Raw genomic sequence first — 26,921 nt, 5'->3', positions numbered from 1 at the left:
TTTCGCATAATGAAAGTGTCCGGTCTCTCATTAGTGGTCCGAGTTAAAACTCACACCGCTAATGGTAAATAATATGCATGTTATTAAGCACACTGCAAAGATCTTGCTTTTCCTCTTTTATGTCATGAGCGCACAACTACGGAAACTCCGTAGCACCCTTTAACACGTAAAGCATTTTTAAGCACGTAACGGATTGAACACGCTTTGACCCCAATTCCATTATCATAAACAACAGATGCCACATTTTAAGAGCTAGTGAAATAATATTCTCCCTCCCCTCCCGTGTGTTCCCTGTATATGTACTTATGCAAAGCGAGTGGGCATGTTGACTTGTTTAACATGTTATAGGTTTTTTCCCCCTCCTCTTCAAATTCCTACAGCATTATGAATCAGGTCAGTCAGACTGCTGAGTTTTAGATAGTTGCTTGCTTGTGCAGAATAAGGTTGCGGATGAAATATCACCTGCAGTGTCTTGAGCTCGGGAAGCCTATTTTCCTCTTTTATGAGACAGAGAGAACATGAGATTCAGAGGCCAAGCCTTACTGCACAGCTCTTACACACCGTTAAAGAATTTCAGTGCATCAGCCTGTTTCCACCAGTAACTGAAAGTGAGAAAGAGAGAGAGAGAGAGAGAGAGAGTGTGTGTCTATGTGTGTACGTGCGTGTGGCCCTTTGCCTAATGTTATTAGGCTGGGTCCTCTTGATGTTTCTTTCATTTTATGTTTAAAGCTCTTTCAGAACTGAACTGTAAACCTACAGAGGGTGAATGCAGATCCAAAGACATGTAGTCTCAACGGCTCACAGATCTGAAAATGAGATGGAAACTGAGCAGTAGGTTACGAGAAATTCTTTCCTTTATATCGGTTCAGTTTCTGTCATGGTTTGGCAAGGCTTTTCAGATCCTCTTTATGTGGTCAGATGATAATACATGAGAAAATGAGAGCCTATGTATCTTCACATATGGAAATTCGAATTATAAACATATAAAATGTATTTATAATTATGTTTGATATATTTATAGTTTGAAAATATTTTTTTTTTCATTGCTACTTTCATCAACAACACTCAGTATTCTGAGACAATTAGTTATCATAAGACAGACCGTCCCAGACACAAATCAGGAAACAACTAGAATAATTACATGTGTTCAGTTCCCTTATGATTATCCCTGATTTTACAGCTTGTGGGTTCTGGTCAATGGTTTTAACCAGTGAAAAAAAAAATGTACCTTGCAAAAGCATTATGTAAAGATGCAAACTAAGAGTGTCATAAAATGAACTTTATTTTATCCAGGTCACTGAGCAGACAGAGAATTGTGCCCTGGGATGTATTTGCGTAGCATTACTGCAGTACTCAGTCACAAACTTACTGACTGTTGCTCATCTGCGACTTGTGTCTGCCGCTTTCAGCAAGCTGTTCCTGACCACACGACTATGGTGTCTCAACATTTCTGGGGTGGTGGACTTGTTCTGATATGCACAAGATGCATGTAAAAAAAAAAAAAACAAAAAAAAACCTGTAGTCGGTTGAGTTTTAGTTTTATATACTCAACGCCTCTGGTATTACCACTCCTGGTTTCTCTGTCTGTACTGCACAAGGAGAATCATTAAGTACCTGCCTAGCTGCTTTTGATAGCATACTATGAACATGTGATGGTGTCACAGGTGGTGTGGTCCATTTTATATACATATTCTTTGTCATTGATTTGACTTTGAGGTCAAATGGTTTTAATGTGGTCCTTAAACACGACCTCAGAGAAAGAGAGGATGTTATGGCTTCTGCTCATTAAGAGAAAAAAACCTGTATAGTACAGTTATTGTGTGTGTGTGTGTGTGTGTGTGTGTGTGTGTGTGTGTGTGTGTGTGTGTGTGTGTGAGTGTGTGTGTGTCCGTGTGTGATGTCACCATTCTTGGAGTCACACAAAGGCACCATGTGTTTCAGATACAAGGGGCCACAGTGAATTGGGCTGACCTCATTTCCTGTAGCTGAATCTGCTAGTCCACACTGTTTTGAACCAAACAGAGATGTCTCTTAATTTAACGGTGCGATGTCGTATTTCCTGTTTACATGTTTACTCCGTGAAGATATGCCTAAAACATCTGGCATGCATAATAATAATGTCCAGGAAATTTGTTGTAGTGTTTATTAAGCTGGGTTTTTTTTCCTTTTTTTTTTTTTGCACTCAGGATTATGGAGATTATTGAAATACGGATATAGTCCGATTTCCAAAAGAACCTCCTCACAGTATACTTGCTGGATATGAGAAATCAAGCAGAAAATCTGTCTTAATTTTTTACTCTAAGCTGATTGACATTTCGGAGGCACTGAGCCAAAGCATGTTTATGGGGGGAAAAGCTTCAGTCCTTGGGTCTAAAATGGGGTTATAGGCTCATGGGCTGGATTGCAGGGGGAATGTTTAAGGCGACTGGCAACATCAGAGTCGCGGTTAGCAACCGCTCTCCTCACAATAAAAATAAATCCAACCAGGACTGGGTCTGTCACTTACCGTCCACACTGTGTGACATCACTGCCCTGGCCGACTGTGTTTTCCAGTTGTCCATGGTATCTAGGCAGTACCTCAGCCCTAAGAACACCCCTCACCCACCCACCCACACACACACACACACACACACACACACACACACACAAAATAAGATCAAATAACAGGGTCCCCAATTAACATTGTACAGAAACATTGTGTTGTCTTTAATTGTAGAAATTTGATTTAATTATAGAATATGGATTCTAAATCCCAGACACAGAAAGCCTTGTTGTGTACATTCTCATCATCTTCAATAATATTTTAACAATAAATACATAAATGGATTTGATAAATGAGCACTGTGTTGTTAGATTTGAGCATTATCATCCGTATTCACAGAGAGACAACAGAGAAGAAGTAGCATAACCTACAACTGTGTCTCAGAAGGAAAAAAATTAAATGAAACGAGGACGGCCTATGTCCCCAGTTTACCGTCTCCTCCTCTACATGAATCTGCATACGTCCGTGGAGACTCATAAAATAGCAGAAAAGTCTTGACACTGGCGTGAGTTAATGCGGCAGATGTTTAGATTAGATAGATCTGTTAATTTTCATATCAGATACTATTTTCATGTTGATCCCTTGATGTGACAAGACAGACTGTATTTTCATTCAGGCTGTGGGCAGATTGGGATCAGGAGAGGAAATCGCCTCGGTGATAGTGCTCAGATCTCGGGTTGACTGAGATAGGTACAGCCTGATATGGACAGTCCTTGCGTGTTCTCACATCGCTCTGTTTCTGAGTTTATCTATCCCTCGCTTTGCCATTAAGTGTCGTGAAAGTGTCGACACATTTTGGGACAAAAAAAAGAAAACTTCTCGACAAAATGACAATTTTGTACCGCTTGTTAAATACTAGCCTCTTTCTGAGGAGAACTTGGTGGAAGGGGTTAAATTAATTCACCATTTGAAACGCAGCTGACATTGTTATTTTGGCAGCTACAGGAACCTAATCGAATAACACGTAGGTTGTCACGACTCGGTAAGCAGTAAGCTTTTAATCGCCCCACCAGGAGGCGCAAAAATCTTATGTCGGGAATGGCTATGCTCGCTCTCTCTCTCTCTCTCTCTCTCTCTCTCTCTCTCTCTCTCTCCCCGCCGCCCCTACCTCCCCCAGACAGACTAGCACATACACAAAGAACTTCTTAAAAGGTCAGCGTATATAAAGAAAATAAAACTGTGTGTTCGCTGGAATGTACGCTGAAATATGGAGTTAGTTACAATTCTCTGTAGTCGATCACATGTCATACTCATGATTGGCTTTGCGGAGAATTGGCTGCCGGAAAACACAGCTGGTTACAGGGTGGTATCAGTCCAGATGCTGTAAAGTTCAAAGATACAATTTCATGGCATGTGTAGAGCAGCCAAGCTGATTTAACATAGATTGCAATTGTCTTTATTCTGCTGTATCAAACTTTTATGTCAACGTTCTCATTTGTTACATCATAACAAATGAGAACGTTAACTTTTGGCGGGACATACACCAGGCTGTGCGAATTTCAAGCCGGAGATATCCTATACGGTGCAATGCCGGTATTATATAGGTTTCATTAGGCTACATAGTTTTTTAGTCGAACTTAGGTACATAAAGGTAGTGCGCTTGCTTGACGTGACCCTATATAGCATAGTGAGCCAGCAGCTAATTAAATCTTTAAAAGCAAGGAGCTAGTCTTGCTACCACAAAGGTTTACGGTGTGATTGATTTTTGTTTTTTTTGGGGGGGGGGGGACCGAGCTTTGCTAAGCTGCTGTCAGATCATCTGTTCTTGATCATCTTGCCTTTGTTTGTACTCAGTCCACTGTTTTTTTCTTTTTTCATTTGAAAAAAAAAAAAACAAAACAAAGAAAAATAACCCCTTGGGTGACAGTTTTGAATCGATTGTACATTTAAGTGCGTTACTGAAGAGGCTAGGAAAACACAAGGTCACTAAAATCTCCACTTGCTTTTGGGTCACTGCAGTGCTGAGGGTTTGTCCATCCAGGCAAGGTATGTGACCAGACAAGTCTGTCTTCCCAAACCCTTTAACTCTTGAAGCCCCCCCCCCCCCCCCCCCCCCACACACACACACACACACACACACACACACTCCCATCCTAACCCCCCAGATTCCATCCCGTAGCTCCTCTTCCAAAAAGCACAGAGCAGAAAGTGGTAACCCACTCCAAAGTTAAACACATTCCAACACGTGCCTTCCACTGGCCTAAAAAGCCCAGTGGCCTGTGGGGCAGGTTGTGACTATACTTGGCGGGGGGGGGGGGGGCTGGTTTTGACAGAGAGAGAGCTTAGAAAAGCACGCCGATACAGACCGCTTATCACATCCCCCTACCATATATCTCTACACCTCTGCTTTCACACGAACATAATCTCTCCCGCGGAGAGGTGCTGCTTAGCTCATTTGCTTATGAAGCCCCAGCGGATCTGGCACCAGGATTTGGCGCTTCCTGCCAGCCCTGGGCCAAAGTCAGTTGACCGGCTAAAAATACTGCCTAGCCTTACTTGTTAAGGACTGCCGGGCGATCTACTCACGGCTAATAATAGATAACGGTACGCAGAGGGTTCTTTTTTTTTTTCCTTTTTAATTTTAAACCAAATCTAATTTGTCACATGGATTGTGTTTGGGGAGCTCTGTAAAATGATGGATTTGTGAGTTATGTGACAGTGCTGTCACAGATTAAGGAGAAATTTTTAAATAGTTCCAATAAGAATCCTAAAAATGTTAGATATCACCAGTATATGAGATATGTCTTTGTACTGAATACAACAATTTACAATGTATATTCAGTTCCAATATCGTTAGATTCTGTTTACCCTGGGCTTACTAGTTAGGCAGTTCGTTTTTGGATTAATCTAGCTGTAAGTAACAAGCACTTGTGGAGGTCAATTCTAAGTGCAGTTAGGATTGGTAAGCATGTGCGTAACTCACCCTAGCAGGCATGTGGTTTGTAATGTCCCTTTGAAAGTTAATCCATTCACATTGTGAAACCTATGCATTCATTGCCAGCGTGACTTAAATTGGAGCATACAGATGAATGCATTTGGGTGGGTCTGACATTAAATCAGATTGAATCATGTGAGAATGCACAGTGAATATACTCTGAGGACAGCCTTTTTGCTTAAGTGTTGGGTTTAGTCTCTGGCCTCTGTCCCTTGCTGTGGCATGTTTGACTCCATCATCAGGCTGGATTTAGCACATCCACCTTCAGCGTGCCCTTACACTTACATATACAGACTTACACACACATATACATATACACACACACACACACACACACACACATATATATATATATATATATATATATATATATATATATATATACACACACACACACACATACATACATATATGTGTCTGTGTGTATGTATATATAGACAGAGGATTAGGATTTCTAAATGTGCTCATAAACGTGTGTCTGGGTGGTGCTGCATGAACATTAATTTAACTACCCTGTAAGTGAACACATTCTAGAAGATCTATTGCAAAGATTCCAGACATGTTCCTTAAAAAAAAAAAGGCTGTCAGTCTGGATGATTTTTCTCTTGTCTATACAGTGACTGTTTCCACAATCAAGACAAGAGTAACGCTGATATAAACCTGATATACGCTGATATAAACTTTTATGAACCCAAAGTTAGCAAATTTATAAGGGAACTTCTTCAACTGTTATGAATCTCTAGCACATAGCATTATGTGGCCTGTCTTCTGGAGCTAGTCATTTACCTATTAGAGCACCTCTCTCTTTAGCAGGCGTTGGACCCGAGAAGAACAGATCTGAATTTTGCCCCTGGACTCGCAAGTCTCTCCTGCTCCAGTTAAGTCAAAATGATTGAGGTTTAGCTGATGCTTTCCAGAAACTGAATCTGGACCCACACAGTTTACTAAGGACATCCCTCCCATTCGAAGATATCAGCCCAGTTTATAATATATAATATGTGTGTTAACTGATGCAGTTCACGCAGACGGTCGGGAACCTAATGGATGTCATGATAAAGCATTAATGAGCTCTGTGTGTGCATGTGTGTGTGTGTATGTGTGTGTGAGTGAGAGAGAGAGAGAGAGAGAGAGAGAAAGAGGGTATATAGAACAATTCAGTTCAGTGGGTCATTTTAGACCACCCACTTAAGTCATTTGTCAGAGGAAGTCATTTAGCAGCACTTAATGGACAGTGCTGGCACTATTAAACCAAAAGACACGAGTTACATTTGCACGTGATCAATAAACCGTATTGGTCTGAAGTAAGTAACCATGTGTGTGCTCAGTCAGTCCTGGCCTTAATGGCTGCTTCACCGTGCCATGGAAAAATTGTTCTGCTTATTTTATGGTGAAACATTAGCACTGTATAAAGTCCTTTGTAAAGCATTAGCAGAATGAGCACTCTAAGGGCTCTTGTGTTAGTTCCACTCAGTCCAAACAAACAAACAAACAAAAAAAAAGGTGTAGAGTTCCAGCTGAATCAAAGTGGTGTCTCATGACCTACATGAAGTCAACTCACCCTTGAGAATATCCCATATACTTGACTTATTAAATCCTATTTATTTATTGGTTTGTTTGTTTGTGGTTAGACTACTCTGTAGTATCACTGCCCTTATCTGAGACACCAAAACACATACGGTAATAACAGAGTCTAAAGCCCTCATGGAACACTCCTCAGTCGTGATAGTTAGTTCGGTTTGGACTTTATACAGACTGGATGTAATAGAACACCGTTTGGGGGAAAAAAAGAAAAGCAAAGAAAAGACACGACGTGACAATGCACATGTGCCTGAGTATAAACGTGTAACTGAAGTGCTAGTGGAAACTGCCAGAGCATTATGACCAAAAAAAATGAGATGTTTCGAAAACAGTGTCAGCTGTTATTACGGCGTGAGGCCAGCGCTGGTTCTATGGAACGCTGAGGGGCCATGAGAAGTAACAGAAAAGGCTTCCTCTCATGATGGAGGTGGTGACCTTCTGCTTGAGGCCAGTGAAAGTCGCGTTTGAATGGTTTCGTGACCTTCCTACCGATCCGTTTATGAATAGACGTTGGGACCCAATGTCAATTTATTTTGAAAATCCTCATGTCAACGTTGTTATTCAGACCGTTATTAGGCAAACAGAGCCGAGAGCGTCCCCCTCCCCCACTCCCACCCCCCGTTCTATTATCACTGATAAACAGGGTAATGTAGCTGCTTTGTTGTCCTGATACACCCACTGCAATTGACGCTCTTGTTATTGCTGGAGTGTATCTTTCATCATCGACATCCAAGGACTGGGTGCTATGATCCACCCACTGTGGCATTGTGAGTTCAGGGCTAATTAATCACACGGTGTACGGTACCTCTTCCAAACTGTTTTCATAACCCTTCCTTGACATTTTCTGGGCTAGTTTTTTTTTTTTTTTACAAACGTATAATTGCTGAGCACTTGGGTGGAGAACAAACGCAGAATCGTGTTGCTACTCCAAACGCTTCATTGCGGATCTCGAATTTCAGTATTCCGTTCGCCCCCCCCCCCCCCCCCCCCCCCCTTCAGTGGAAAGGTAATATGCTCACCACCAAGTGTTGTTAGAATCTCATATGTAGCGTGAAACAAATGTTTGGAGAAGATGGAGTTTTTAAGCCCCTTAAACTCCCCTCGCCTTTTGGTTACTTTTAAATTGTAGAGAGGGAGGTGGTTGTCCTGGACTCCCTGTTCCTCCAGACTACTGCCAATGGATGCAAGATGAGAATGATCTGAACAATTTCTAATTCATTGCTTAGTCAGAGGCACCGGCCGCATTTTGATCCATGTGACCTCAGTGAGCACAGTTCTCTTTATATCCTTAAAATAAGACTAAAATTCCTACGGCTGTTTGACTAAGGACAACCGAAGTTGCAGGAAGCTGTCAGCAGTGTGTTTGTATTTTAAGACATCTCTGCACCTGTAGGTGTGGTGCAGCCCACCAACCACATCAGCAGTTATAAAATGCTAACATTAGCATGCTTAGCCGGAAACAATGAGATCAGACGATCCTTATAATTAGCTGTTATCATCATCGTACACACAACAGGATGTCGAGGTAAGTCACATTAGTGAGGTGCACTTGCTTTTAATGTCATATGATACATTATTCAGGTCCATAGCAACACGACTATTTGTGGCGCACTCCAGAGATGCTGCCTTTAAAAACGACAGCGGTGTCTGGCTTGCATCAACACCTGATAAGCACGTAGAGCTACCGATCTCCCACGGTGCGCCTTCGTTTCACGTAAAAAAAAAGCGTCTCTTTGACTTCATTCTTTATTTACTCTCAAAGACATACGACTCTCTGTTGCAAAGTGGTTATTTCAGTCTTCTGTGAGAGCGTGCCACAAACTATTTTTTGTCTTCCACTGGAGGGAAAGTTGTTCTCGTGCAATGGGCTCCCGTCATACTGAGCTTTAATTGGCATTCTGGGAAAGAGAACGTTTATGACCTTGAGTTAACAAGCACTCTCTGGTAAGCTGCTATCAGCTGACTTGTTCTAAAGGAGCTTATCCTTTGTTCCGTGGTGGCGGTGCTGCTGCTATTATTATTTTTAACCTGATGGCACCTGACAGTTAGTGCTGCGCGGAGCAGCATACGGTCATTTCACCTCTATGCGGACTTCACGCTGCCTTGGCGTTAGTGACACGTTCGCGAAAGCATACAGCGTGCTTTTCTGTTGCCTCGGGCGCTATTGATGCAGCTGTAGATGACGCGAGTAGAAAGGTGTGTGCATCAGGTCTCGATAAGTGTTGCTGTGACCTAGATTGGATGTAAGCGATCCAAAGCTATATGAAATTCATGCGGATGACACCCACATGGGAACTATTTGTAGACTGTGTTGTTTATCTGGAGACGGACCAAACAGGAAGCGAACATGTGAGGGTAGCTGGAGAAGGCCCAGACAGGAGAAAACACAAACATGCAAACATCCAGTTGTTGCCAAAATGAAAAATTTTCATGAATTTATACATGATTCTAGCACTTTGCTTGTGCATTTTTTTTTTTTTTCAAATTTTCCCATGCCCAGAATTACAAGCCATAGCAGGTGGACTTCAGAAATAGAGCAGGCAAATCAGCAAACGCAGTCTGTGACCCTGAATAAAACATGAACCCAAACACCTTTTATCCCAATGACCACTGTTTGAGGAGTATACAGTGACCTCTGTGTACAACAGTGCAGTTGTTTTGTGAAAAGGTGTTCCTGACTTCCAGCCCCTTAGGACCTTCTTGACATTTGAACACCTGCGTTGTAAACCCGTGTCAGCGCAGCACATTAAATTGCTTTACTAGTCTTCAAAGCTGATGACTACCACACGTTGGCGTGTTAATGCAGGGGTGTAACACAAAGGCATCTGTATTGTGGTTTCAACAGCGTTGCCGTTCACAGACACGGTTTTCCAGTCTGACACGGAGCCTCAGCTGGGCTGCCTCTCAGCCAACTGCTCGGTCTCACGCTGTTTACTTTCTCCTGGTTGAAAGAATGTACGCTATCTGTTCCTCTAATCTGCTTCTTCAGCCGAGCCAGAATCTGACAGACAGCAGAGGCCTGAGTCACTCTGACTTTAATGGTTTGATAAGATTTTTTTTTTTCTTCTTCTTTTTTATTTAGATTTTTTTTTTTTTTTTAATTGGACTGAGGTCCCTCTGAAATGCCCTCTCAACTTTAAAAACAGTGAAATCGTTGTTGATCGTTGCTGCTTTGAAAAGCATGTTCAACTAAACCTAAAACACAAAAACAAACATAAATAAAACTGCGTGATGAATGAAGTGACGGATCGACAGAACTACATGAGCACAGGGAAGCCACCACCTGTACTTTTTTCCCCCCCCCCACCAGGTTTTCATCCCAAATGGGAATCCTGTGCTGCTGTAGTACTGGTGCACTTCATGGTACGTGACATTCAGATTCAGCAGTTCATGTAAAAACCAGCTGAACCGAGGAGAGCGTGCCATGTCCCCTGAGGACGATCCTCTTTCACTCCCCAGCCCGCTGACCCCTGCAGGTGGGAAAGCGTTCTCTCTGGCGGCGAGACGCACGCGGACCTGATCCGGGATCAGGCACGCCGCCCATCTGTAGATGAAGGTCAGCAGCAACTCCACAAATGCCACCATATTGCCTGCTGCCTGTTCTGAGAGTTTGTTTTACGTTAAGATTCTATGTGTTTGGCCTCTTCATCTGTACGTCCTTTCACGCACAACATACACAACGCCAAAAAAAAAAAAAAATTAAATCTGACCCTGATGCAGTCATGACAGCGATGGTAATCTTCACGCCTTTGAGCATCGAATCTCTGTATTCATCTGGCTACGTATGAAGACTCCTCCTGTTTCGAAAGTATTGTTCACGTCATTGATTTGTCAGCGTAAGCAAATTGCGTGTCAGTGGTGAAAAACCTCAGGTGACACCTTGTCTGTATGTACATGCCTGTGGTGAGTAGCTGAACGTGCCAGGGGGCGTGTTTAAACGCTGCCTTAGTAAACAGACTCTTTTTCTCCCAATTCATTGGTCTGAGAGGGAAACAAAACGCGGGGATGAATTATAAAAGCGGTCACCTTGTCTCGGTGGCTCACTTTGCTCCTCTGAACCGCGGCCAACTCGTCTGAGGTACGCACAACGTTCTGATATCAGAAGACTCTCTTTTTTCCTTCACCTGTTTCTCTACTAGTCTCTAGTCTTTCTTTTCTTTGTGCATAACGTATAGGAAACTAATTCACGGAAAGATCAAGTTAACTACTAAATGTTTTAGTCCCTCTTCATAAAAAAAAAAAAAGCTGGCAATGTTCGTGACTTCCCACGTACAACAAACTCCGCAAAACAACCTTATATTTACTTGCCATTTTTATTAATATCATTTGAACAGAGGAACCAATGTTAACAAAATGGAGTACCAGTACTTGGAGGAAAATATTAAAAAAAAAAAAAAAAAAAAATTCATAAATGTTCTACATGCTACACCTTAACCTAATTTAATCATGCTTCCTTGGAAATAAAAACATACAATTAAAATAAAATTAATGACATACAATATACTTCACCATTTACTTCTCTTTAATGTACCTTCCATTAAATTCTTCCATGCACACAATTCTAATGTCACATTTATATAAAAAGGGGGGGAGGGGCAAATTTAAGACTTTTAGGCGCATCAAATTCCATAAAGTAATTTTTCCTCTCATAAAGACAAAGCACCTGCAAGTTAAAAAAAAAAAAGAAAAAACAGAATTCAAAGAAATAGAAAAAGGTGAATGATTTCCTACAGGAAACAAATGTTGGAAATGGAAAGATCGTTTTCTTTACAACGCAACTGGATGAATTTACATCCGACCATTAAAAATGAACAGTGCCAAAATGAAGAAGAAAAAAAAAAGAAAAAAAAGATGGAAGTCCAATGCCTCAGTTTCCACACAGTTACACTGAAATTACACATTTCTTTTTCTTTTTTTTTTTTTTTCAAATAAATATCTCACATCTGCTAAAAATAAATAAGGATTTCAACACTTCACTATGGCAAATGCAAAATAAAGAAAAAGGAAAGTCATTGTGCACTGGCATCAGAGTGAATCTCTCTCTCTAAAGCACTGATGTGGCTCCATGTGTCTACGTTCTGCTGTTACCTTGAGGTAGATACCACATTAACAAAGTTCTACATTTAATGGTTGCTGCTGGCATCATGTCAAATAAACATTACAGTATGAAAAAAAAAAAAAAAAAAAAAAAGGATTTTTAGAAGACTGGTTTTGGGGGGGGAATAATAGTAATAATAATAAACATAAATAAGTTATCCATTTAAAAAAAAAAAAAAAGATCAATATGGAAATAAGGTGAATCTACCTGCCTGTCCCCCCTCTAACCAGGTGTTTTGTTTTTTTTTATTCGAAGACCTCGTCCAGGCCGAGGACAGCAAAATGTCAGTCTTTTTTTTTTTTTTTTTAGTGCATTTTCTCACTGTGTCCCTCTGTTCACCTTAAAATGAAAAAACCCTTTCCTTTTCTCCCTCTTCTCTCTCTTCAACTTCTCACAAAAAAAACCTCCCCATCTAACTTACCTCCTCGTACATGTATCTATAATACACGGTGTGCAAATGACATGCCAGTTTGTTTGTTTGTTTGTTTTGTAATCAAGATGCAGATATGAAGCTCAGAGGGGCTCAAATGAGTAAAATGTTGAAAGTGTGTTGACTGACACTTTACGAATTTATCAACTCAAGTCATCTACTAAAGTCATAGAATTGGAAAAAAAAAAAAAAAAAAAAAAGGTTTCTTAAAAAGTAACCATACATAAAAGGTATGAAATGATTCAAGTAAAGTAATACACTACCAATATATATAAAAAAATAAGTCGAAATCTCGCACTGGGGCGGGGGGGGTTTAATTCAGATGTTTAAAAATGCTGCTGTAGGTTTTGTGGGCGATTTGGGGGGAACATTTGACGGCCGAGGGCGTTAGCGTGGCCTGTAGAGACTTGAGCGGTAAATCGGCCGCGCCGTCGACCCCGGGGAGGGCGAGCGACTCCAGCTGCACGTTGAACACGATCTCTCCGTTCCTGGGCAGGAAGCCGTCCTCCGCAGACTTCACCTCCGCGGATTCCGGCTCCAAAACCTCCACCGCCTCCTCCCTTTTGCTGAACAGCCGGTCCAAGTAACTGGTGTAGATGGTCTCCCTCGTCTGCAGCCCGTCGTCCTTCCTGGCGTCCCAGCAAGCCTCGTCGATCAGGCAGCTCTCCTCGCCCGGGACGCCCACGTATCCGGTGAAACTCTCCCAGGGATTGGGTGCTCGGCCCCCCAGCTGGGCCAGGTTGACCAAGCACTTCTCCTCTTTCTCCTGGCTTATGGACTTGGACATGGAGTTACGGCTTTCCATCTGGGACACGGAGCTGTTGAGCTCGTTGAGGAGGCCGACCTCGCAGGGCTCGGGCTGCAGGCTGAGCTTGATGGTGCTGGCGATGAAGGAGTCGAAATCGAAGCCCTGGTTCTGGTTCTTTTCCTGTTCCCAGTCTTTCTCCGCCTGGTTCTGGGAGGCCTCCTGCAGGGCGATCTGTGCCTTGACCAAGCCGTTTTTCTCGCACTTGGTTTTGACCCCTTTCTTATCCGCTTTCTCCTTGCTCTGCTGCTCCTTCCAGTTGGACAGGTCGATGATAAGCTTGGGCTCGTAGTAGTGGTTGACCTCGCTGTCGCGCCAGACGAGGTTGTCCAGGTAGGACGGCGACACGGCCTTGTAGTTGCAGGTGTGGTTGCACTCCAGGTCGCAGTACTTGTTCTCGTGGTGGTCCTCGTACTGCCACGACCGCTCCGGCGGAAACATGGTGTCGAAGGAGGGATCGTCCAAGAACTTCTCGCGGTCTCCGTCCATGTACTTACGAGGGTCCACCTGCACCTCCTCCTCGTCGGTGAAGTCCGACATGGCGCGGGGGTCTCGCTGAACCTCCTCGGCCTCATGGGTACTGTGGAGATGCCAGTCTTGGTCAGAAAACTGGCTATCATGGTACCTGTGGGAGACAGAGAGTAGAACTGAAGGGCCCTGCCTGGAGCCACTACAACGTAAAAGGTGAACGTCAGACCCAACGAGGGCTTTTGACTCGCAGCCTCGTGGCCTGTGGCTCACCTGTCCCAGTTATAGACGTGGCTGTGACTCTCATCCATCAGCAGGATGTCATCCACCTCGTCCTCGATGTGGAAGGGATGGCTGGAGATTGGCTCGTCCAAGGGAAAGGAGTAATCACTCATGTAAGGATGAGCCAGGGCTTCCTCCGCAGTTAGCCGATCCATGGGGTTGAAGGTCAGGATTTTCTCCAGGAAATCCAAGGCTGTTGGGGACAAGACAGGGGTAAGTAACAAAAAAAAAAAAAAAAAAAGGAGAGAAACCCCCCCCCCCCCCCCCCCCAATACATATGCACATATAAGCATCTTGTTTTTGAGGCAGAGTGCGCTGACGTACCCTCAGCACTGACGCCTGGCAGCAGTTTGGCCAGCGGAGTCTGTGGTTCGGACATGTCGTTCTTAATGAACACAGGGATAACACTCTGCAGCTCCAGCCTGTCCTCCTCATGGATCACAGGAATGGACTCCAGGATCAGCTGCATTTGCTCCAGCTCATGAGCACCTGCTCACACACACACACACACACACACACGTACACGTGTTAATCGTAAAGTGGCACCGTTCGACTGTGAGAGTGTAAATTCAAACTTCAGGGATGAGTCGCATAACTCATGAACACCAGAGCCCTGAGTCATTTCACTCTCACGGACACACACACACACACACACACACACACACACACACTAACACGCTCAGTGCTCCTGTGCAAACATATCGATAGTCCAGACTTAACAGTCTCACAGCACGAGCTGAATTTTTTTTTTTTTTCTTTTAAGCGTTACTCTCAGAGCGAGAGACCTGACCCACTTCCCATTCTGCTGTGTTCACCTTTTCAGACTTAATGAGCAGTCTACAGCCAGGAGAGAAAATAAAGAGGAAAAAAAAAAAAGAATCAGAATACTCTTAAATGACCGTGTCCTACTTTTCTCCTCCTGCCATCATTCCCATTACCACTTGTTTCCTGATTGGCCTGTTTATGCATGTGTGTGTGAGTTAGAAAAAAAAACAAAAAAAAAAACACTGACCTGCAAAGAGGGTCTTCCCCGTCAGCATCTCGGCGAAGATGCAGCCGGCTGCCCACATGTCGATGGCTTTGGTGTAGTTATTGGGGGAGAGCAGCAGGCGCGGTGATCTGTACCACTTTGTGACCAGGCCTTCGGAGAGGTGACCCTGCAGGGGGAAAAAAAAAAAAAAGACGAAACCGTGAGGGGCGGGGGGGGCATTTGGAGGTTTTCAGGTGAAGCCCAGCTTAAATCTCTATTTGACAGGATTCAGCCGAGATCTTCAATCTGCTAATGATGTGCCTGCAAAAGCACTGATGGCAACGTATCCACTGAAATACTGCATAGCTTATTCTGTCACACCGGGGACCAAAAACTCATTTTTTTTTTTGCTGCAACCTCCTATCTGCAGTAGCTGTAACCCATGGGTAGCTCCTAAGGTCTCCATAATTTGTGAAAGTAATTCAGTGAAAACGTGCCAACGTTCAAAGTCAAAGACATGTCTGACATGTTCCTGCAGGTTTGTATTTCTACAGAAATATTCATAATGCGGAGAGATGGTTTTTCGTCGGCCACAAGACCCTGTGCCACTTTCACTTCGGTATTTTGTCATGGTAAAAACATGCTTTTAGCAGTTCACGAAAACCATACCCACAAAAGTCAGGTCACGGTTTACTCAGTAAGCTCAGAATGCGGCTTTTATTACTTCGAGGGATTTTTTTTTTTTTTTGTTGTTGCCATGTGCTGTAACCTATAAAAGGTCTTAGCCAGAATTTAGCCAGAACCAACAGCAGTAAAAAAAAAAAAAATTAAGTGAGAAGTTAAATTTTAACTTGAACCAGAAACATAAGAAGCATCCAGTTCCAACAAAACTGTTCCACCCAAACTGGTGGAAGTCAAGCATTCACTTAATGCCTTTGCACCGCTGCTTGAAATCCAGTACACGCTAAACACAGCCGGCGGTGTCAAAGCTCAAATAACACGCAGCAGAGTGGACCTTCACCTGCAGTGTGGCCTGACTATCCCAAAGTGACTGTGCAGTGACAGGAGGGGCAGACAGGACGCGTGGAGCCTCTGTCAGCGACTCTTATGCCTCGTCCAGAGAGCAAGATAATCCTCCTCGCGCCTGACATTGAAAACCCAGACGGTCAGATCAGTGACACCAATCTGCATTTCTCACCCACTGTCTGCAGGATCATACAGGTAGATGATGTGGCACCGCCAAAAAACCGCCCGCGGTGAGACGGAGCGGCCGACCCGGCGTCTGCTAGACGCTGATTCACTCGGTTTTGTTGTGAGGAACCGCTCTCTCTCTCTCTCTCTCTTCACAGCTAACCAGACACTTTGATCCTTCTCTACTGTGTTTACGTTCACAGTTTATTACAAGACAGATTTCTCCAACAGGCCGGGAGCCCAGCTGTAGAACTGCTTCTTGCGACAGACAGTACAAAAGAATCCCCATTTCCTTACATGAGCTGAGTGAACTAAATGCCCCCCCCCCCCCTTACCACGTCAGCTCTTGTCCTGTCTATGGGCTACATGTTAAGACAGCAGGAGTTGATCAAAGACATGAGGGAGAAAAGGAGCATGAAAACCAAGATGGGGGGGGGGGGGGGGGGGGGGGGGGGGGGGGACTGTAAAACTAGACTGGCTGGCGCGAAATGAATAATACAACTCGAGACTACATTCCTCTTCAACAGATCACCTGTGGAGTGGATTAATGAAACTTAATTCTTTTTCCCGACAAAAGAATGTTGTTGTTTTTTTTTTTTTTGTTAAGTACTTCCTAAAAGAGAAGAGAGATTCAGAGCATTTCTGTTGTGCTGGCGTTTAGATGCTGAACAGGTGGTTTAGACAGCTTCGTCTGGTCTGTCTGGTGAGACAAAAGCTGACTAACCACTCTGGTAACAGGGTTTCCTTACTCAGGAAGCTGACCTCACCCTTGGTGTCAAACACTCCGAAATGTCGCAAACCAGGCTGATTCATGTCTCTCATTTGTACAGTGTATTGTAAAAACCATCCAACCCGAAACAGCCATCATCCCTTTGGCAAACAAACACGGCTACCTAAAGAAATCCGCCCTTAAGATTAACTTCAAACACAGAGCACAAAGTAGCCAGTAAGAGGAACCTGCTATGTAAATCCTGAAGACTGAAAGGTCAGGTCTCATATACGTAAATCTATATACTGCTCCTAAATTCACACATAAACTGTACTCCTTTCAGAGAGAGGATTACAGAAAATAAATAAATACAGAAATAAATAAAACAAACATGTTAGATGAGTGTAATACTAACATGTTTGGAAATCATGTGGTTTGGACAAAGGGCCTTGTAAAGCCATGCACTAAGACTCTGAAATCCAACTGGTTTAAGTGCTATTTTTTGTGGTTCTTGTGGAGCGTTGGAACCAAGGGTGGTTGAGGAGTTATAAAGAAAAGACAGTGTGAGTATGTGTGTCACAGAGACACCCCCCCCCCCCCCCGAGACATGTGAACGTTTCTCTGTGTAACCTTTCAGTGAATATCACTGTGGTCTTTCACATGTCAGCCCACCCTACCACATGTAACGGAGCTCAAATGGCCTTTGTCACAGAGAGCCAGCCAAGGACCCAGTCAAAACAATGTATCCAACACAGACACCCCCCTCCCCAACCAAAGACTCTAGTGTCTGATTGCAAAAACAGTGAGACAAACCCAGACAGAGAGCAGGCCGGGGGGGGGGGGAGCACCGTGGGGAGACTGGAAGGGGGGTGGGGGGGGGGATCTGCTTTGCACGTGAATTCCTCAAATTCCTTAAGCTGGGTCACATTTCCATAGAAGAGAGGCCTTGTGTCTTGGCACACACTCCAAACCTCTCATAAATGTTAGTTAAAACAGCCCCTTTAGAGAAGACTATCCCCACATTCCTGTTCCGACGCTGGCAGTTTCTCTCATGAGGAAATAAAAAATGGAATGAAGAAAATAAACTCATTTATGACAGGGCTTGTTCATGTAGGTAGTCTCTCTCTCTCTGTCCTAAATAAGAAACTCTTTCATAAGTAAACAATTACCATCGGTGGTGAATCATTACCTTCTCTTTACCCGGAGCAACAACCAGAACAAAGCCTTGATTTTTTTTTTCCTTCCCCCCACTGTGTTAAACCTGCTTTTTTTTCCCCTCTCTGTTTAACAACAGACATACAGCTGAAACTCACAGAAAATCTCACAGACTAACAACAGATCAGGACAGGAAATGATCCGCTGAAACCAGCAGTCGTGCCTAGCGCTTTTCTTTTGTTTTTCTTTTTTCTTTTCTGTCTTTGAAGCTCGCCTCTTTGTCGGCAATCATTAACAGACATGAGCGCCGTCCAATGGGAGGCCTCCTGAGAGGAGAGACACCGCTGAAACGGCTCTGTGCTGTGGAAAGTCGGGGCTGTTCTATTGGCAGAGACCGAGACTGGGCTGAGTACAGGAGCAGCCTGACGGAGTCTGGGCTGAGCTGGCTGCACCTGGTTCCCACCACAACCCAAACCCTGCAAGCCAGGCCTGACACACACACACACACACACACACGCACGCACGCACGCACGCACGCATGCACAGACACAGAGGCTTCTCTTCTTTATCAAGACACAAACTGTTAATATGGGCCAGAAAAGACGACCGAGCCAGACGAACCAAATGGTTTGGTTTGAGAGAGAGACGATGGCACATTGCAGTGGTAGTGACTAGTGGGGGGGGGGGGGGGGGAGTAAAACATTTCCAAGCTCTTGTCTATAACAGAGACTCATCAGTTTATCCATTGACTGCATATTCCTATAACAATTAACAAACTATAGGCCTGCACACCCACAGCATAAAATAAGCTGAGAGAGACGGAGAGGGGGAGAGAGAGAGAGAGTGTTTATATTCACAGTTCCACAGGTCTGGAAGCTATTCAGAGAGGCACAGAGGCTAAATTAAGGCAACACTTTCCCCACTCAGGAAAAAAAAAAAAAAAGGCGGCCCGGCAGCACTAGGCGCAGTGCTCTTAAAGTGACTTTGAGTTTGTGGCAGCTGCAAGGGGAAGAGGCCGGGCCCGGGCGACATGTGAGCGGAGAGCAGACAGAGCGATGACTAATCTCGGGTGCGACTAAGCATCTGACTGCGTCTCCGAGAGCCTTAAGGCCTGTGGAATTAGGCCCCCACACATCAGCCACCAGTCATCACAACCTACTTTCCATGGCCCTGCGCCATCTTGATCTGCTAAGTCACTTACAAGAATGTGAAAGTGAGGTTTAAAAGAGAAAGTGTATATATGTAGATCTATACGCACGTCAAAAGCACACACCCCGGAGGAGCCTGGTTTAAAGGAACAAACTCCTAAACAACGGTTTGTCACCACCAGCCCCCCCGGTATCCTGACCGAAGACAGAACTAGTAACAACTGCACAGCTGTAGATGATTTAAACAATATTCCGCCCCCCTCCCTCCATCACTAACCAACCGTGACCTTTTTCGAATCAACAACATTTTAGGTCCTCCTGTGGCAAGCTGCATCTGCATCGACTCACCAACGGAAATAGGTAATTCCTTTAGAGGCTTGTGAACAGGAAACCACTCACATTTGGGGTGGGAAGTAGACACATTCTTTACTAGCATTCTTCACTGGTTTTGCTAAATTCCTTCCCACAAGAGGATACAGGCAGGAACAGATGGTGACTCATTCAAAAGCAGCATTTCAGTTTTATCAATACACTTCTCTCAGAGATGCATGAGAGAAAAAAAAACCCTGACAAAACTAACAAAGTATGAAAAGGGAAAAATGAAAAGCACTGCAAAATACCTTATGGGAATAATGCGGGTCCATAATTCGAGCCAGTCCAAAGTCTCCAATTCTCAGTACCAGGTCCTCTGTGTTGACAAAGAGGTTGGCAGGCTTGAGGTCTCTGTGCAGGACGTTGGCAGAGTGGATGTATTTGAGGCCACGCAGGAGCTGGTACATGAAGAGACGGGCATGACCCTCCGAGAGGAGTCCCTGCTCCAGCAGTTTACACAGGTCCGTCTCCATGTACTCCTGAACGATGTAGACAGAGTTCACCTCCGTCAGGGAGGTCACATCCTCCGTCAGCCGCCTGCCGCAGGGGCCCAGGGTCTCGAACACCTTGACGATGTTGTCGTGGTCGAGGCGTCGGATGATTTTTATCTCCCGCAGGGCGTGTTTCACACTCTGGGGGTCTGTGAGGATTATCTTCTTCACTGCCACCCTCTTGTCACAGTCTGTGTCCACAGCGGAGAAAACCAGACCGTTTCCACCATAGCCGAGCGGCTTCAGGTCCATGTAACGGGGGCCCAGGTCGAAGCCATGAATATTCATGAGGCTTTCGAATTTCTCTGCCATTTTATCTTCGGCAGAAACCTCTTCCTCAAGTTACTTTAAAAGGATCTCGATTTGGTTACGACCAATACAGCCAGAGGAAATTTTGGATTGCAGTTCACTTGCCCGTGACGATATCAGAAAATCCTGAAACTACTTTTTCCTTATTCAGATGTTTTGGGCAGATAAAGTCACAAAAGGACTTGCGAGTTCCCCCCTGCCTGGCCCTCACAGTCTTTCAACTAAGAGAGCTTTTTGATATGTTACCAGACTGTGTTGTCATTGTTCAGAAAATTCAAGCCGTTTAATCTCAATATAGGTACTTGGGATTCTTTTTTTTCAAACCATTAACTTCTAAATGAATCGCGGTTTTCTGAAACTCTACTGCGATAGGTTTTAATGGAATGGATTTGGAGGCCAATTATAAACCTATGAACTCAAAAGAAATAATAGAAGTGTCCATTTTCATCCTCACAGTGCAGATACATTCAGTGTATGACTGGTCCTGAGCAGCATCATTCTAATGTGCCAAGCAGCACAAATTTTATTATTCTAATCTTTTTTTTTTTTTTTTTCTCCCTGTCCAGACCACCTGATTCTAAAGCACAACTTATCAGCTGATCTCACTTCGAACGCTTCCCCTCAATGATCAGGTGGCTCGAGCTCACCACAGTCGCAATCAAAACTATCCTCCATTTTACATTGGAATAACCTGCAACACAAAAAAGAAAAAAAATTTGATTAGTGGGCTAACACAGATTTACTGTAAAAACAAAACAAACAAGGAAAACATTATCAATTATGATGTAAACTCTGCACTGATAACTAAAGTAATTTGACTTGCATAAACTAATCACAAGCTTGCACAAACGAATTTTGTAACTTAACAGCCGTTCATAGTACACCCAAAATGCGTCACCAAAGGAGGGCAACTGTATTGCGAGAGAAAGTATGTGAGTCAACTATTTACACAATACAGAGGAGTTCTGAAGTTTTGCCGGTATCTGTACGGCTTCAACGCAAATTCCTTCCTTCGCTTACGTTCCTCTATTGCAGTAAACCTCGCCTGATGTCATGGAACGGACGGCGCATTTTTTCCGTTGCTGCCTTATACATGCGGTAACATGGCATATCGAATACTTACTTAGTCGATAAAACACAAAACAGTATTGTATGTTTGTGTTTATACACAATTTTACCAAAATTATAAACAATTTGCACAGACACGAATCAGCCACGTTGCATCTCAGAAACGAAAGAGAGAAATGATGGCCGATTTCTTGGCTAGCATATCATTTAGTTGACATACGTAGCCAAAATAAACTAAACTTAAGGGCAATTTTACTGAGGGAACCACTGTAGAAGTAATTAATATTTAAAATTAATATTTAAACCTGTAATTCACTTAGCAGTTAACGTCAGCTACAGTATTATTCGGTTGGTAGCGTTAACGCTACCGAATTGTTAGCTGTCTAGCCAGGAAGGCAGCTAACCTATGCTCATCAACCACGTTTTAAGTTAGGATTTTTAAATTAGAATTTCACTGGCTAACACACTGCGGACAGTTTCACTGTCTTCCAAGTGAATCCACTGTTGGATTAAATAAAGATGCTTTATCCAACTCTAAATTGCTAACGTGTCTAGTTCCGTAAGCCAAATATACCTCACGGTAATTTTGTGACTAATACTGTGTCCCGTGAGCCGGGTATGACTGCGATCAGCGTAAAATAACCTTAGTTGGTCACGTTTACTTTAATTTACTTGTTAAATTTTATGAATTCAGCGCCCAGCTGCCAGTACTTCGCTAAGCCTGAATACTTTTCGGGCGATTCGGTGGCGAACACTATCTTCAAAATGTTGGTTGCGTCAGCAAGCTGGGTTAAATGACCTACAATACTCGTTAGACCCCAAACAATTTTATGATCCCAAAATAGCCATCCTACGTGTGATAAAAGCGATCATTTACAAAGCGACGTTATAAAAGGTCTGGTTTTATTTACATTAATCGTAAATGCCAACTGGAAAAGGCTTGGGGGTATAACAGCCACAGGCGGGGCTATCTATTACTTAGCTTGCCAGCCAACTCAATATTTTAATACAAATTCATCTGGTTATTGTGAATTTTTATATAATCAGTGCATTAAAGTCATCGACCATCCGGGTTGGTTAAGTTTTAAAACACAAACCACCCCTAAACAGATCCGCCCGTGTATCCTTTCGTTGCCAGTAAATTTCTTGTACTCTGTACTTAACTAGCTAGTCAGCTACGCTAGCTGCTACTACCGATGTCTCCTCGTTAATATTAAGTGGCAAGAGAGACAACGATCAAATATATCTAGCATCGCTACACATTGGCAAACGGACAAATCTCTAAAAATGATGTGAGAAGGTTTGTGAGAAACAGAGTTATTTTCTTTCCATTAATCGCACAACCACTAACTGCATGAAAAGATTCTGAGAGCTGAACAAAGAAGCCCGTTGTTAGCTCAGATAGGATATGCTAGCGCCATTCACATTTCTTTGGTAGCTAGCGAGTAACGATACCATTTCTCTCGCACAAAGAAACAACGTCGAAAATACACAACTCGGGGAGGAAGAAATGAAATTATGCCTTGCTGAAGCACAATCCTCCCTTTTTGTAAAAACATATATACGTATATATGGAATTACTTACTATTCTTGTTCCTTTCATGTGTGATTTTCTCCTAACCAATTTGATCAGGTTACACTGCGCTCCTCCTGTGCTCTGAGACTGTCGCAATCGCCATTCACTCTGTTGTAGCTATCTGAGTGGGCAGAGCGGCTGCGTCAGTCATTCAGTAACTAGGGTGGTAATGTGATGATGGAATTATGGCGGTAAATTCAAAAATTCAAAATAGTACACTAAATTAACGCAGTTGACAAAGGCATAGACCAACTCGATGTTTTATAACTGTCTTACTGACTATACTTTCCATAAGAGCCTATTACCTTGACTTGTTTTACCTTAGCCAAGACTGTATGCTATGTGGCCTGAACAACACAAAATACTGTCGAGCATCGTTGAGGGAACGCTGAGATTTGTCTGGTTGTGATGCGTCGTTTAACGTTTCTATGGCAGCCTTTGGATCTAGTGGGCATTAGGCAGACATAAGGTTTACTGCCGAAGCCTCTGGGTGCTAAAGGATACCAGAAAATTACACGCGGATTACCTCTGTAATATTTAAGCAAAGGTTTTCAAGGATAAATCAAGGAAACATCCAAAGTCTTAACAGGCACCAGTTTGCTGGTGTCAGCTGATACCATATTTATTCTTAGCAAATTCAGCCAAAGAGAGCCGTTTTGATCAAATTAGCAATTACACAAGAAAATAAAAACACAAAGACTCCATAACTATTAAGGGTTACCTCTTGTGGTGAAATCTCTTAAACTCGCACTGAATTGTGCTGCGTGAAGATGTTCTGGTCTCGCTCACTCGATTCAGTGGGCAAATCCATCCGTTAAATATTAGGCTACTTAATTTAAGGCGTCACACTACGGTTTGACATTGATTAACTGTTCGCTGAAGACTAGAGAAAATGTCAAAATTATCGCTGAAAAATGCTGTACAGTATATCCGGATTCGATGAAGGTTTTTAGCTGTGTGCCCCTTCTTTTGCGGCACACTCCGTCCTTGTCAAGCTGATTAAAATTCAGGTCTCTTCACCAAATCCTGTAAAAGGTACAAATATTGTCCAGCCCAGTTTTACAGACACAAAGCTCTGATTTCATCCACAGTTTAAACGTAGTCTTTGATGACAGGATACACGAAAAAAACGGAGATCTTTGCATCCTGTGCGCGGTCTAGGTGATGAATGAAACGCGTGAGCATTCAGCAGTGTAGCTACTGATGCGGGAACAGTAGCGCAGCACATCGCACATCATGTGAAGGCCCATGTGCTCGGCGATGCTGCGTTACGTCCACACTGCCTCGAGAACACAGGCGGTGTTCCATGCGACACGGCCTGTAGTGAACTTAGATTCCGAACGTGTTATTGTTCTCGGAAATGTCGCATTGGTGTGTTTCATCACTTGGGTTTTGTAACCTACTAATCTAAGTGAACATGATGTATGTTTTAAATATATACATTTGTATTACAATACTTAAAGCAAACCTGCAAATTAAAATGTTATTATTGTTGTTTCATCCATGTAGGCTATGTATTTTTAAGATAACTATTTTTTTTGTTTATTTATTATATATAGGACACATGAAGTCTGCATGGCTTAATAAGTACTTCTGTAGATGTGTTGCTTAACTTGATGTTAAATTGAAGAAGGTCACACATTTACATTTCAGGGTAGCAACCAAACATGTTGCGCAATAAGATATCATGTCACATTACCTCATTAACATCTGACAAATGGAAAAATTATAGCAGGGTTTAGCTGGAACTGATGGCACCGTTTCCTCCAGGGCACTAACTCTCCCTACACATGTCCTCCTTCACAAAGGACAGGACCACACTCCTATTTCTGATTTGGGTAAATTTTTGTGGAACAAGTGATATAAAGGTTATATTTCTGAACATTTAACTTTAAAATAGTAGTTTTATTAGAATGACATAGCATTTTCTTTAATTAGGGCCATTTTGAGTTATTTATGTGTGTCTCTCTGTGTCTATTATGGGTTTGCCGCCTACTCAAAACAAGACTGGAGCACATCTTAGGTAAAGGATTTATTCACACATACAAAATGGTTATCTGCTGTTTTGCATTACTAAAAAAAAAAAAAAACGCTTTTGCAAATAAAATTGGGTGCTCCCACGGAGTGGTAGTCATGTCAAATCACATTCCAAATACATACATATGTACCTAGTGGAGGCTTAATATAATATATTACAGTGTTACTACATACTTCACAGCTGCAAGATAACTGCAGCTGAATCCTAGCTTTCTCTCCTTCTGCGGTCCGAATACTGGGTTTGAGCAGCTTTCTATGTTATAAAGTGAAATAGAGATCGGTAGTTATGTTTTTTGAAGTTTATTTCTCTAATGCCACTCATATCACACCTTGTACAGGTGTGTAGGTGCCTCAGTTAGAGCTGTTGTGTTGAGTGACAGCTTTGTCTGATAACCAGCCCAGCCACGAGGGTTTAATATATGACATATCAAAACATCATTTGTTCGACCTTGGAAAACGAGTTGGCAAAGACAAACTTTTGCTTTTCAAATTCATTCCTCAGATGGTCTCAACTTAATTTTCAAGACACGTAATCGACACAGACGAATTATGTCTCAACCAACCCTTTAATGGAAAAATCAAACTGTGCATTGCTTTTTTTGGCTCTTTGTTTTTGTGCCACAAACAAAAACTCAGGAATCACTGGCCAGAGCAGTAACTTTACAGGAATGTTCCATAATCTATAGTTTACATAATGTAGTGAATGAGTTCACACACTTCAGTGAAGGAGCTAGGGGCTCTCATCATACAGCATCATCCTACACGTCTTCTGTCCCTCATCTTTTAGCCCATGCACTCTCAGCTTGGACCATACCACTGACAGTCTCCATGATGAGTTTGCACCAGAATCATATCTGTGTTCCTATACCAAAAAGTTGCATTACATGGGGGTTCTGTTATAATTTGTCTGCTGTTTCATTCTAGGCGCTAAAAACCCCGTTTAAGTTACTTCATTACAGAGAAAACCTCAATTTCGTTTTACTTTACCCTGCAGCAGCCCATGTCTGTTTGGTTTTTAAGATTCTCTGAGATAGAACTTCATTATTCCCCTGCTAAAGTTTACTACTTGTTTTTTTTTTTTTGGGGGCGGGGGGGGGGGGGTTGTTATTATTGTTGGGTTTTTTGTTTTTTTTTGTACAGACTGTTCCCAGACAGCTAACCCAGGTTGTCATCATAAATTGGCCTGAACATTCCGTATGTCCGTATCACACCTCAAGTGGTAAGTGAGTGAGAAAGAGAAAGAGAGAGAGAGTGAGAAAGAGAGAGAGATCAAGTAGCTCAGCAGTTTTTAAGACTTTTATGCCTACTTGTCAAGAAAACGAGTGACAAGGGCTAAGGAGGACAGGAGAGTCTGCAAAGTCAGGAGTCACTTACCATGGTTGCAACTGTCCAGTGTTTCCTGGAACAACATGTTTGATTAGTAATCCATGCAAATTTGTGGAGAAAAAAAAAAACCAAAAACAGAGGGGGTAAAAAGCTACAGCACAGTAGTATCCAAGACACGGTATCCAGTACAGAACGAATGAAAAAATAGCGAAAGAGCTGAAAAGTTGATGTCCAGAGCTGAAGCTGTCCTGTGGACCATGTGCTGCTGTTTCTGTGGAGAAGCTCCATGGAGAGTTAATATAGGGCAGTGCAAAAGGGGAGGAGATTACTCTGTGTATGGTTTGGGCTTGCCAGCAACAACTCCGGTCCTATTGCAGACCACTCAACACTTTTCTCTCTCTCTCACTCTCCCTCTCCCCCTCTCACTCTCT

General features: G+C 43.0%; 1 protein-coding gene across 2 annotated transcripts; it reads right to left on the bottom strand.

Moving 5' to 3' along the window:
- Window positions 1–12,328: 12,328 nt before the first annotated feature.
- mapk6 (mitogen-activated protein kinase 6) lies at window positions 12,329–23,220 on the bottom strand. Of its 2 annotated transcripts, XM_030793407.1 has the most exons (6): window positions 23,137–23,220; window positions 19,932–21,174; window positions 15,151–15,295; window positions 14,463–14,627; window positions 14,130–14,331; window positions 12,329–14,013 (listed from the first exon to the last, which is right to left on the bottom strand). In XM_030793407.1, exons 2-6 carry the CDS (start codon window positions 20,484–20,486, stop codon window positions 12,897–12,899), a joined length of 2,184 nt encoding a protein of 727 aa, XP_030649267.1. In that variant the 5' UTR covers window positions 20,487–21,174; window positions 23,137–23,220; the 3' UTR covers window positions 12,329–12,896. The 2 variants fall into 2 exon arrangements, with proteins under 2 accessions (XP_030649267.1, XP_030649276.1); XM_030793416.1 differs by lacking the exon at window positions 12,329–14,013 and having other exon boundaries at window positions 14,206–14,331; window positions 14,464–14,627.
- Window positions 23,221–26,921: the final 3,701 nt, after the last annotated feature.

The sequence above is a fragment of the Chanos chanos genome, chromosome 2 (genome assembly GCF_902362185.1).
Source record: "Chanos chanos chromosome 2, fChaCha1.1, whole genome shotgun sequence".
NCBI classification, from domain to species: domain Eukaryota; kingdom Metazoa; phylum Chordata; class Actinopteri; order Gonorynchiformes; family Chanidae; genus Chanos; species Chanos chanos.
The sequence above is the reverse complement of the archived record's forward strand: the minus strand, read 5'-3'. Positions and strand labels throughout refer to the sequence as shown.